Source organism: Canis lupus, chromosome 1, assembly GCF_048164855.1.
Source record: "Canis lupus baileyi chromosome 1, mCanLup2.hap1, whole genome shotgun sequence".
NCBI lineage: Eukaryota > Metazoa > Chordata > Mammalia > Carnivora > Canidae > Canis > Canis lupus.
The window spans coordinates 45796714-45810134 of NC_132838.1; the positions used below are offsets into that span (position 1 = coordinate 45796714).

General features: G+C 46.1%; 1 protein-coding gene across 5 annotated transcripts in view; it reads left to right on the forward strand.

The window, feature by feature from the left end:
* The window catches only part of TIAM2 (TIAM Rac1 associated GEF 2), a 217946-nt gene that overhangs the window by 110172 nt on the left and 94353 nt on the right, over positions 1-13421 (forward strand). For 2 of the 5 annotated variants that reach the window (XM_072828504.1, XM_072828508.1), the window contains 3 exons: positions 1565-1674; positions 3225-4316; positions 9597-10032. In XM_072828504.1, coding sequence (XP_072684605.1) covers positions 3231-4316; positions 9597-10032 — 1522 coding nt within the window. In that variant the 5' untranslated portion in view covers positions 1565-1674; positions 3225-3230. Of the gene's footprint in view, positions 1-1564; positions 1729-3224; positions 4317-4441; positions 4776-9596; positions 10033-13421 lie in introns of those variants that run through there. The other 3 variants (XM_072828511.1, XM_072828516.1, XM_072828518.1) reach the window with 3 other exon arrangements.

Here is a 13421-nt window from a genome sequence, read left to right on the forward strand (position 1 = left end):
CCTTATCAGAGAAATTTAGGGCCAGTGTCAGTGCTTCATTAACTTTAAAAGTCACCATTGAAAATAAATAAAAGTCACCATTGAACCCTTCAAAGAAGCTATATGAATGGCCTGCAAGCACATAAAAGGGTGGTCAACATCACTAGTCATTAGAGAAATGCACCCTGAAACCGCACTAAAGTGTCATCTCATATTCATAGACGGCCACCACCAAAAAACCCAGATGACAGTGTGGAGAAATTGGAATCTATACGCTGTTGGTAAGGATGTTGAAGTGGTACAGCTGCTATGGAGAACAGTGTGGTGGTTCCTCAAAATATAAATGTAGAATTACCATATGAGCCAGCAATTCCACTTCTGGGTATATACCCCAAAGGACTGAGCAGGGTCTTGAGATGTTTGTATCAGCAGCATTATTCACAGTGGCCAGCAGGTGGAAAGCAATTGGAGAATCCACTGATGGATAAGTCGATGAACAAAATATGGTACATACATATAATAGAATATGACGCAGCTTTAAAAAGGAAGGAAGTTCTGACATAAGCTGTAACATGGATGAACCTTGAAGTCATTGTACTAAATGAAATACGGCCTTTACAAAAAGACAAATGCTGTGTGATTCTACTTACATGAGATACCTAGAGTATCAAATTCATGGAGACAGAAAGTAGAATGGTGGATGCCAGGGCTGAGAGGAGAGGACTGAGGAGTTGTTGTTGAGTTGTTTAATGGGTACAGAGGTTTAGTTTTGTGAGGTAAAGAAGTTTTGGAGATTGTGTAACAGCGCAAATGTATCTGACATTCACTGTATACGTCAAAATGGCTAAGATGGTAAGTTTTATGATATGCATATTTTAACACAGTTACAAATACAATTTTTTTTTTTGAGTGGGTAAAAATCACAACTGAACCCACCCAGCTCTGCTCTCCTTGTCTTCAGAGAAAATTCAGGCTTTGTATTCTGGGGTTGAGCATGGCCAGTTGGCAGCTCTCCTAGCCTGTCATCTTACCCTCCAAGGTGGACCTCTTGCTCTGCTTCTTGTGCAGAAAGACCCAAACATATGCTGGAGGTAAACTTTTAATGGGGTCAACCTCTATAAGAGAAGTTATTTCATCCAAGGACTATTTCACTGTGATTCTACATTTTGGGTTTCGTTTGCCACTGAGTCAAAATAGAGAACAATATACTGTTGTCCTTTCGGGATGATGCTCCTGCGGTGGTGTCTGTGTGCAGAGTCTGCAAGTTATTTTCCTAATGGTGGTGACAGATGAGCCGTGACTCATGCCACTGCCTTCACCTGCCCTCCCCTGAAACAAAGGCATGCATTTGACTACAGACTGTGTGTTAATGGCCTTTACAAGATTGGATGGGCAGTTCTAGCTTCCTTTATATCTTCCAACACCTCTGATGAATCAGGCAGTTCACAGACATTTCATTTATTATTCTGACACTGATTCTGGACACTGATTGTTTCTTGGTATAATCTATACGAAACCTTTGTTTTTACCTCTTGGGAGCTTGGCGTAAAATGCTTGACGGTTTTCTGGTATTTCTGTTTTTCAGGCTCATTTCGTGGACTCACTTCCCCCTCTTGTGAACCATGCTGCCTTGTCCTAGGACCACGTAAAGTCTACTGACTGTTAGTCTCCCTCAGAGCACAGACTAGACTTCAGGTAAAGCCATCTCAATGAGTCGTGGTTCATGTCAAGTGGCAAGACTGTGAGGTAGTAAGTACGTTTGATTATTTGATCAGGTTATTTTGTTTTGTTTTGTTTAAAAATGTGCTTGCTAACTCCCACCAAAGAAAAGTCAATCCATTTGACTTTTGTTTTGTGGCTGTACATTCTTAGATGTCAAAGAATTAAAATTAAAAACCTACTAAATGTATTTTGAAATGGACCTGGAAACAGGACCTCCAACTTGCCTCAAACAGTGATCTATACTGGTTAGGATGAAAAACTCAAGGGGGAGGTTTTGGCTAAAATTTTGACTTGCATGTTTGGCTTAAGTAATAGACTTATTGAACAAAGTGGGGTTTTAAAAGGAATGAAAAGAATCTATTTTTTTTTTTTCAGATATCCGCATTCTGAGAAGTCAGCTTCCATTTTTTTTTCCTCCCTATGTTCTAAAATGAGGACCCTTAAAGGCTTTAGAGAAGCCTTTTTTATTTTTATTACGTTTTATTAAGATGTCTTTCTTCCCCAAATGAGAGCTTTTATTCTCTACCCCCACCCCTGTTTTCATCTCAGCCTCATTTTGGGGGACTGGTTTTGTGGTGTTCCTACTCTGTGTGATATATATATATCAAAGCTCCTACAGAGTGTGGTACCCTGACCCATGTCATTAAAAATGTGATTTTGAGCAGTAGTCTCTTATACTGGGGTGTGGCATTAGCTCTTCCAGTAGTTTGTGTAGAATGAAAATCTTTCTCTGATCACTGGAAAATCAGACTATCGGAGTGCCAGAGCAAAGATGCTTTCCTCTCAAGTTTCTGTTCAAGAGTCATTTATTCAGAACCTCTCAGCACCAAGCCTGAAGGAGGCCTCAGCTTTAAGCTGGTTTTTATGCCTGTTCAACTTTTGGACTAATATCATGCAACCCATTATGTGTTTAAAGCAACTAGGGGATCCCTGGGTGGCGCAGCGGTTTGGCGCCTGCCTTTGGCCCAGGGCGCGATCCTGGAGACCCGGGATCGAATCCCACGTCAGGCTCCCGGTGCATGGAGCCTGCTTCTCCCTCTGCCTCTCTCTCTGTGACTATCATAAATAAATAAATAAAAATTAAAAAAAAAATAAAAAATAAAGCAACTAGCACCTGGACATGAACCCGGTCTACTTGGTTGATGACCCGCATGGCACAGAGAGAGCCAATTCAGTAGGTCACTTCTGTCCCTACTTCTCTTGAGTTCCGTGAGACACAGAAAAGAAGTTGCTTGGTTCTTTTTGCCATGTGTGGAGCTTTTGTTTTGTTTTTAGGAAATTCCGTCCTGGGCAGCCCTGGTGGCTGAAGCGGTTTAGCACCGCCTTCAGCCCAGGGCGTGATCCTGGAGACCCGGGATCGAGTCCCACGTCGGGCTCCCTGCATGGAGCCTGCTTCTGCCTCTGTGTCTGTTCCTCTTTCTCTCTCTCTCTCGTGAATATATATATATAAAGAAAGAAACTTCTGTCCTAATGGAATGTCACTTGGGTCATGTTTCTTACTGACGCTACTGTTCTTAATCTAGGTTAAAATGGGGAACTCCGAGAGCCAGTACACCCTTCAAGGATCTAAAAATCATTGCAACACGCTTGCCGGTGCTAAGCCGAAGCCTTGCTCCCTGAAAATCCGCAGCATTCACGCAAAGGATGACAAGTCGCTGCACGGGTGGGGTCACGGAAGCAGCGGAGCCGGCTACAAGTCCAGGTCCCTGGCCAGAAGCTGCCTTTCGCACTTTAAGAGCAGCCAGCCCTACGCCTCGAGACCCGGCGGGCCCGCGTGCAAAGGCCCCAAGGGCGGCGCGTCCGCCAAGCACAGGACGAGCGCCCCGGCCCCCGCCCCCGCCCCGGCCGCGGGCAACGGCTGCCACCGCGTGGGGCGCCAGCGCGCGGGCCCGGCCGACTGCAACGGGCACGTGGCCGCCCCGCGGCCGGCGGGCGAGGGCCGCGGGAGCCCCCGGGTGCTCATCAAGACGCTGGGGCGGCTGGACGGCTGCCTGCGGGTGGAGTTCCACAGCGGCGGCCCGCACGGCGCGGCGGCCCCGGGGGATGCGGGCGGCCCGGTGCGCCTGCTGCGCTACTCGCCCGCCCTGGGCCCCGGGCCCGGCTCGCCGCCCGACCCGCACTCGCGGCCGCGCTCCAGCAAGGGCAGCTCGCTGAGCTCCGAGTCGTCCTGGTACGACTCCCCCTGGGGCGCCGCGGGCGAGGAGGCCGGCGAGGAGGCCGGCGAGGCGGGGGAGGCGGGCGAGGCCGGCGAGGCCGAGGGCCCCTGCCCGGCCGGCGCGCCCGCGGCCCCCAGGCCCCTGCAGCAGAGCTCGTCCCTGTCCTCGCTCCGGGAGCTCGGGCCCGGCGCCCGCCTGGCGCCCGCGGGCCTGCGGCTGCCCCACGACTTCGCGGGCGCGCACGCCGGCCTCAGCCACCGCGTGGCGTTCGCCTCGGACATGGACGTGCCGTCCCGGGTGGAGCGCCGGGACCCCGCGCCCTACGCGTCCCTCACGCTCCCCTGCCGCCGGCCCAAGGCCCTGACCGAGGACGCGGCCCGGAAGGACACGCTCAAGGCGCGCATGCGCCGCATCAGCGACTGGACCGGAAGCCTGTCCCGGAAGAAGAGGAAGCTGCAGGTGGGTGCGCGCGGCGGCCGGTCGGTCGTCACAGAGCGCGCGGGCCGTGGGCCGGGGCCGACGCCGCCTGCCGCAGCCCCTCCGCGCGCGTCCTGTGCGGGCGCCGCCCCCAGCAAGCACCGGGCTCCGGGGAGTGCCCCGACGAGCTGGCCGCCCGACAATTTCCCTAGAGCTTATTCTTTAAAAGCCTGAGCAAAAAGGAGAGGGGCTGTCGTTATTTTCGGGGATGAGGGGCCTTCCTGAACCTGATGCTACTTTGGGGAAATTAACTTTTTTTTTTGGAGACATCAAAAAAAAAAAAAAGAAAGGTCTGTACAATGTACAATCTCACTGCCTTCTAAGGCGATGGCAAACACTTTTGAAGACCTCTTGCACCCGAGAACACGTAACAGCAACAATACGAGAGTGTCTGACAAAACAAGAGTCGTGCGGACGGTGATGCCTGTACATGACGATGATGTATAAAGTGGTAACGGGGGGAAGCGAAGTGGCTTCGTCGCCAGGAAGGGGGTTGCCTTTTTAGGCAACTCGCGGCAGCTGATAGGTTTTTAGCTCTTTGGCTCTTGACTTTTCTGTTTTGTTTGTTTCTGCTTTTAGTTATCTGTAGAAGGAAGAAAGCTTTTTCTTTTTCTTTCTTTTCTTTTTTTTTTTTTTTCTCCCACTTGCACAATATGTCACGAGAACTTGAGCGGGCAGTTTGTCTCTACTAACACTGCACTGTATCCGCCATAGATAGGTAATTACAGAATTTTATAGTGATTTGGGGGTGAAAAAGAATATGACTTCCCTGAGTAGATTGTTTCAGGCCTGTAAAACTGTTAGTTATTTCCTCCTTAGGCATGAGGTACACCACCACCACCTCTCCGATGTTGTGCTTTGTTGCCTTTGGCTCGCCCTTTACCCAGAGATCAAGAGCAGACGATCCCCATCCTGCTGCCCAACTCTTCACATCCCCACATGTAGTAATTTTCGGACTCCTTACTCATCACTTCTTTCTCTTAAACCACTGCCCGGTGGAAATTAGACCTTTTCTCACGGGTCCTGTGTCCCAGACATCTGACAGACGTTGATCCCTGATGGGGGAAAGTAGCTCCTGCTTTCTCTGAGGCTGCAGTCCCACACTGACCGCTTTCATGCCTCTGATTCACGTGTTTTCATGCTGACTCGTGTAGCCGTCGTTTTCCGTGACCCCGCGCTGATCCTGGCATTGAGCCAGTTATTGTACATCTCTTGTTTGTAGAGACTATGTTTCTCCTCTGTGTTTGTGGCCTGGCTTACACACCACTCTGCTGAGTGCGTTCAGGTTCAGTTGAGCTAACAGCTGACCAGTACCATGGTGTATTGACCATGTTCTGTCCCGTTCAGGCCCTCCTCACTGCCCCTGGGTGAGGTGACCGCCTTCAAGTCTGCATCATCCAGAGGCTTTGCTCTGGATGGTTTGTAAGCCTGTGGAATTAATAAGAGACTGCTTATACGATCAAAGAATCCGAATTTTGAAAGCTGGGGAGGACTTCCCCCTCATTTTAAAAATGAAGAAAGTAAGGCGTAAGGAATTTGAGAGTCCTCCCTGAAGGCACGGGGCTGGTTGGTGGAGAAGCCAGGGCCAACACCATTTCTGCTAAACCTCGTACCTAAACATTTTCCACTTAGCCACATGGGCAGGATATTGTTGATAACTACGAAGAATTGCTTTGGGATTTTTGAATGTTAAACTGCTTTGGATTTTTTAAAAAGTGTCCTATGAAGGCAGCTTTTTAGATTTGCTTATGTTGCCACAATTGATAATCTATAAATGTGAGCAAGATGAATTTTTCTGGTGAGTACGCCACTTTTGTTGGTCATTTTTTTTTTTTTTCTCCCTCCTTTGAAATCCTTGCACAATTCATGGCAAAGATCAGGTTTAGATCCTTAAAAATGTAGTCAATGCATGGGAACAGAAATTCTGACTTTATAACATGGCTCCAAATGAATGCATATTCTCTCACACACACCCAAACTTCTGTCTGTCAGCAGGGTTAAGGTCCAGAAACCCCTTACCATGATGGACAGAGTTACTTGTTTTGACTTTTTAAAAAAATGATATAAAAAGAGCAACATTTTTTTTTTTTTTCTTTAAGGGCTTTCAACCAGTAGGGTAAGTTAGGCCCTAAAAGCAGATACATTAGTAAGGAAAAATACACAACTGAAAAAGAATATGACACTAATCAGAGACAGAGAGAGAGAGACACAACATGTGCTAGCAAGTAGTGTGTGTTTGATGACAATAAACTCTTCATATCATTGGGCTGCACTGTAAGTCCTTGTTCCTGTCCTGGGTGAACTTTCAGTTCTGTCAGGGTGGGCTGGGTTATGCTGAAGTAATAAAAAGCTCTCAGATCTCTGAGGGTTAGCACAAGCAAAACTTCTTTCTTTCCCATGTTGTCACCCTGGTCTTCATTGTTCCTCTTTGGGACCGCAGGTCCACAGAGCAGTTCCATTTGGAATACCTCAAGCTGTGATAGCAGAAGGAGAAAGGAAATCATATGTTGGCTTTTTTTTTTTTTTTTAAGATTTTATTTATTTATTCGAGAGAGAGAGAGAAAGAAAGAGAGGCAGAGACACAGGCAGAGGGGGAAGCAGGCTTCACGCAGGGAGCCCGACATGGGACTTGATCCTGGGTCTACAGGACCAGGTCCTGGGCCGAAGGCAGTGCTAAACTGCTGAGCCACCTGGGCTGCCCAGTGTGTTGGCTTTTAAAGCTTCCACATTTCACTTCTGTTCACATTTATTGGTCAAAGCAAGTCACATGGCCATGCCTAACTCTGAGGAAGAGGAGTGGGGGGAGGGGAGAAGGAATGGGGGAGGGCAGGCATCTTTGGTGGGTAGCATTGACAGAGGAGATTCAGGATGCAGAGATCCTGGCCTTCGGGCTCTCTGTCTTAATTCTAGACTTCACAGGCTCTCTGATGAAAGGCATGTGAAGAATTTCCAGGTGTGAATTTGGTATATTTTCCTAGAAAGTGAGGAATGGTGACGATTAGTTTTCTTTTAGCTCCCGAGAGTCACTGATGTCTCTTGAGTCCCTCTCTTATCTTTGCTGTAGGGCCCTGGTCCTGATGGTACGTTATCCATTGCTTATGATTATCCAGTTGCTGAGAAATGGAAATCAGACTGCTTTGTGTACGTGTGTGACCTGGTTCCTTAGTTTCACACCCATAGCATGCTGATCAAGAAATCTAGCTGAGCTGATTTAGGAATGGATGTCCATTCATTCATTCCTGTTACCCTGAAAATCAGTCACTGGCTATTAGGATTCTTGATAGAAAGCCTTAGAAATGTATTAGGAACTGGAAAAGTACACATCTATGTCTCAGAACCAGTTATAAATGCTAAAATGCAATGATTTCCCATTTCATACAGAGGAAAGTCTGTCATGCTCTGCTATGGTGGAACATTTAAAAGTCAACACTACAACTGGAAGACTCTCTTATGAGAAACACTGTCAGGAACGTTTTTAGGTCACATTTAAGTTTGGCACCCGAGCGTCTTTGTCTGGCAGGGTTTGGCTTGTTTTGAAACACTCCATTATAGCTCTTGCTGGGTATCAGAGGCATCCCAGTGTTTCGTGGCTATGAGTCAGAGTCATATTCATAGCTGAAATGATGTAAATGCTAGCTAAATGAGAAGTATTCCTTCACCTCTTAGGTGTTTTTGAAGAGCAATAAAATGACAATTAAAAATATCTTAAAACTTTTTTGAAAGGTTCTTCTCTAAGTGACTCACCACAGCTGGCTTATTTGCTCTGTTCTTGCATAAGCATATGTGTATAAATAAATATAACTATGGGACATAGTGTAAACACAAGTAGAAAATAATATTTTTGTTAGTAATAGCTGTGCTTGGGGCTCAGTTGTTTATTTCCCCTGGCTATTTGGAAGCACTCTCCAGTTGATGATTTTCCTACAAAAGATAGCAGATACTTGCTACTGGATTTCTGGATTGAGTTTCTGAAAGGGAAACCCCTCCACACAGCGCAATATTTAAAATATGGCCTTTGGTCAGTGGTCCTTGACTCAGTTTCCCCTCATTTTTACTTTAATGGGTAAAGCAATATAATGGAAAGCCCTCTAGCAGCTGAGTTGATAGATGTGTGTACTTAGCACCACTCTGCAGGCTTACCTTAATCTAAGCTCTAAATTTGGAATGTTAGTGTCTTTTGAGTCTTTAGTTAGGCTCACGTTCTGCTGAAAAATGTAGTAATTGATGTTTACCAGTGAATGGCCTATATGAGAGTTTTTTTTCTTAAATAAATAGATTTGTCCTCCTCTAAATGAGGAAACAGTCCATGTTTTCAGCTCTGTGCCTGGTCAGAGTGCTCACTGCATTGTAGTCTAATAGGGGGGCAACTATTATTATATGAATATTATTTTATTTAGAGCTGTTTGGGTCTGATTTTTATGTTGTAGTACACATTAAAGTTAAGAGTCATGTCCTTGGTATCCCCAATGCCTGGAATAAAATAGATGTTCGAATAAGAAGATATGAGTAAATGAATATATTTTACAGAAGAAATTCCCAAAATAAGTAAAAACAACAACAAAAAAACCCAAAACTACTTATGAAAAACAACAGTTACTAGCAAAAACTTCTTGTAGATCAAGAATCCCAGTCTGAGGTATATGGTTTTTACTATCTGAAGAAGGAAAATAAATGCTAGAGATCTTCAAGTCTTGATTAAAGTAGAGGTAGGCAGAAGCTGGAGACCGTGTTTTGGGCAGACGAAAAGTGTGCATAACGACACCTAACAACATCCCGGTGCCTATTCCTTACCCATCTTGACCCTGGAGCTAGAGATTTTCTGCCTTAACTTTAAAAGGATCCGGGTGGAAGACAGACTGCAAGGAGTCTTCCTTCCAGGAAGACACCGATTATTCATAGTTAGCAAAGAAATGTCAGCCTAGAAAACCTTCACTGATGTGTTTTAAATATACTAGCTAATTTTTTTTTTTTTTACTAGCTAATTTCTTGATGCTCAACATTGGTTAGATTAAGGAGAGTCAGTAGTATTTTGTTTATGTCTGTAAGCATTGACTCCACTGGATGTCAGTTGTGTTGGGCAACAACACTTTCTACAGTTCTTTCTGGTTTGGTGACTTGATGATGGAAGATGCATTTCTGTTAAAGGATTTTGCTTTGCGGCAGCAGCATTAGCAAACAACAGACGACACGTTTGCAGTGTTGGGGAAGGGATGCTTTGTGTGTCCATAACCTCTGATGGGTGCTCGTCTGCCTTGCTTACAGGAGCCAAGGTCCAAGGAAGGCAGTGACTACTTCGACAGCCGCTCAGATGGACTGAACGCAGACCTGCAGGGGCCCTTCCAGGTGTCTGCTTCCCTGTGGCCAGCAGGCTCAGCTCAGATCCTGTCTCAGAGAAGTGAATCCGCTCATGCAATTGGCAGCGATCCCCTCCAGCAGAACATTTATGAGAATTTCATGCGGGAGTTGGAAATGAGTAGGACTAATACGGAGAATGTAGAAACGTCCACAGACACTGCAGACTCCAGCAGCGGGTCACTCAGCTCTTTGGAGCAACTTGATCTGCTCTTTGAGAAGGAACAAGGGGTGGTCCGAAAAGCTGGATGGCTGTTCTTCAAACCCCTCGTCACTTTGCAGAAGGAAAGGAAGCTCGAATTGGTGGCCCGGAGGAAGTGGAAACAGTACTGGGTAACCCTGAAAGGTAAGTGCCCTGCTGACTCAGGAGGGCCCCTGGAATCATTGGGCCGAGCTGTCCTCTCTCCTAGGAAGCACCAGTCAGTCTGGTGTTAATTTGTGTCAGTGTGAAGGGATTTGATACACAGTCTCCCAGCCTGCTTTTCTACAGATACTTTCTCAAACCTAGATAATATGGCTTGCATAATATTCAGATATATTATTTATACTAATACAAAGTGATGGAATTCCATAGATACAGCTTATTATTTTATAGTAGGTATTTCCACACCATTCTTAATACTTTCCCTGCATCTGGGGGTAAAAATATTCCAAATAAGTAACCAAATGTAGATCCTGAGTATTGTATTCTGCACACATTCAGAACTCCAGAGAAGAATCCTCCTCAGCTTGTATGACTAAGAACATCTGGATTATTTGATTTGTGTCCTCTAACCTTTATAAACTAAGAAAGTCTAATTGTGATCATCACAAACAAATGCCCCCCTTTTTCTTCACATAAAGGAAATAGGAGTAAGGGTTTGTTTTGTTAAGATGCTGCAAGTTTCTTGTAAGCATTGCCATTTAAAAATTCTAATTGCCTTGCTCATTGCGGATGTATAGATTTGAAGTGATCTAAGTGTCCTGAGGAATAGCGAGGCTCTGAGTCAGTACAGTGTGGATTTATACAGATGTAAAGATGGTTTACACAGATGCAAACAGGAAGAGCCTCACAGCCTCTGGCACTTCTGCACAACCGTCTTGTGACTCCGTCAGAGGAACTGAGTGTGGTGTTCAAAGCCAAGCTTCCCTCATTATCGGGCGACAGCCTTCTCTATCCTGAGAGAAAGCAGAAATGGGAATTATATTTGCAGACAGTTTGTGTGAAAGGCCTGGAGCTCTCCCACAAGGATCCTCACCTTGCCTCCCCATGTAGAAATTGTGAGATGTCCCCACCTTGGCCTTAGGGAGCTGGTGCCATTTCATGATAACCCAGTAGCCTGTGTGGGAAAGATGCACTATGGAAGGCATTTTGTCTTTAAGTGACACTTCTCCCTAGCAAACTGGAGGGTTTATAAAACTCGACCCAGTCCCCCTTTTCTAGCTTGTGGTACATTGTGGTTGAGGAAGGCCAAGAACTTTAACCTTGTTTGGGCAGGCTCTTACACCAGGTGACAGATGAAATTTGGAGAGTCGGAATAAGGGATTGAATCTGGCAAGATATAATTTTAAGGGATAAGTTATGCTCTCAGGTTTAATAATCAGATATCTATCCAAGTATAGCATAAGGAGATGTGGCTGCAGAGTATTACAAGGCAATTTGGAGATTTGACCTGTAGGCCATTCCTCGAATGAGTTTCTGATTGATACTGATTTGATACTGACGAAGTTGGTATGAAAGTAAATATGATTTAAAGGAGTGAATGTGATCATTGGCCACGTCGTTATAGATGGCCCCGGTTCTACAGACACATCAGTCTCTCCTTCCTCTGCCCTGGGTGGAGCTGGCCATTTCTGTCCTTGGGAGCATGATGGTGCAGAGCCCTGTTAGTAAAGCCAGATGAGGATTCTTGAGTAGGTTTGACCTGAAGTATCTCTGACTGCAGGGGGGAGTGAAATTGTCTTCTCAGGAGAGCGAGCATCTGGGATTGATTATGAATCACAGCCTGAAGCTGCCTCCTTCCTGCATGTTGTTTGAAAGAGATGCACTCGACTCCATATGTGACACGGATCTGTTTCTTATTTATTGTGTTTATTTATTTATTGTATTTATTAATGTGAAATTTGTTTGTTAAAATGGATGCTTTGGGAAATTGTTCCTTGCCTGTTTTTATGGCTCTGAAGCTCCCCTCGACCCCCCGTGGTGGTGGAGGCTGATGATGGTGTGTGTGTGTGTGTGTGTGTGTGTCCGTGACCTATTCTAAGAGTTGGGGCCATAGGTGACGCCGGAAAGATTGAGTCATGCCGTTTGGAGGGTGGCGTAAAGATCCAGGACCACTTAGCCTGCAGAAAACCAGGAGTGGGGCGGCAGTGAGCAATAGTCTTGTAGAAGAGGTGCTGCATTTATTCTGGTTCTCCAAAGGTTGGGCCAGGACTAATAGCTGGAAGGCAAAGTGATTCTGAATTCAAAGTGACCAGAGCCAGGAGCATGTGGAGGGATGCCATCTTCCAGATTTCCCTGCCCCTGGAGACATTTGTGCAGAGCCAGATTGTTGGGAGGTTTCCTGGGGGAGGAGATTCAGGCAGGTCTCACTTCCGGTTGGCAGAGCGGGGTCCCGCACTCCCCCTCCAGATTCTGGTTTCCCCAGAGACTCCAGCTGCTGACTTCCCGGGGAAGGGATGGTGTCTGACACTTCCAGGATCTGTGCTCTGGACTCTGCACTGCTGTCTTGGTGCTTGCTTGTAAAACACTTCAAGACCCATGGATAAAGGGTTCTTTGTAAGTGTAAATGTTATCAAGCACACATTCCTTCCTTTCCTTTGCAGCCAAGGAAAGTCATGCGATAAAGATGTTTTTTTTCCAGCATAACCTTTTCCATGTGGCTTTCTATACCTCTTTCCTCTGGGAATTCACTAGGTTGAGTTCAACTCTCTTGGCTTAGACTCCAAGTTGTAATGTTTGGACTTAACTATTCGGTTTAATCTTAAACACACACATGTATATATACACACATGTACATTTAAGCAGAATTTAAAAATTATCCTTGAACTACCTAGGCAAATAGATTGGAAATGGTGTTCTGGAGAGAGCAGCTATAAGCACACCGTCTGGTTGTATGCCTGTGTTGAATATATAGTGTGTTAAGGGTGTGAATGTTTTTGGGGGCTTGGAGGATGTAATACATTTTTAACAAAGATAATTCTGCTTTCCGAATGTCTTTTCCAACGATCGGATTTTCACGTTGTTCACAGGGGACTTCCTGGACTGAGTAGTTGGCAAGGTGGAAAAGATAATCCCTCAGAATGCATGACGTCAGGAGAGAGTTTCCCAAAGTAATTGGGGGCTGCTGGTGGTTCTGGCCTGCAGTAGGGCAGCTCGGGATGGCGTGATGAGCGTGGCTTTGAGAGGGTATCAAAGGGAAGGTTGGGTTTGAGGGAAGATGAGACTAACTCTCTTTTTCCATTGATGGTATTTCTTATAGTACTTCATCTATTCTTGTACTTCCACTTCTGTTATGGTCTGTTTTCTCTTTCTGCTCCATGGCAAGAAGAACTTCCACTGTCCTCCAGGCCAACACCAGCTTCTGGTGGGGTCTGGGCAGGGCTGGTGGACGCAGGCTGGGTACAGGCAGCGGGGGCAGGAGGGCTGCACTGACAGGGGTGCACCCCTTTCCATCAGCGTTATTGCCCTGGCATTGGGGACACAGATAAAGTTGACTTTGATGGAATAGATTTACAACTGATTTCCTGTTCTTT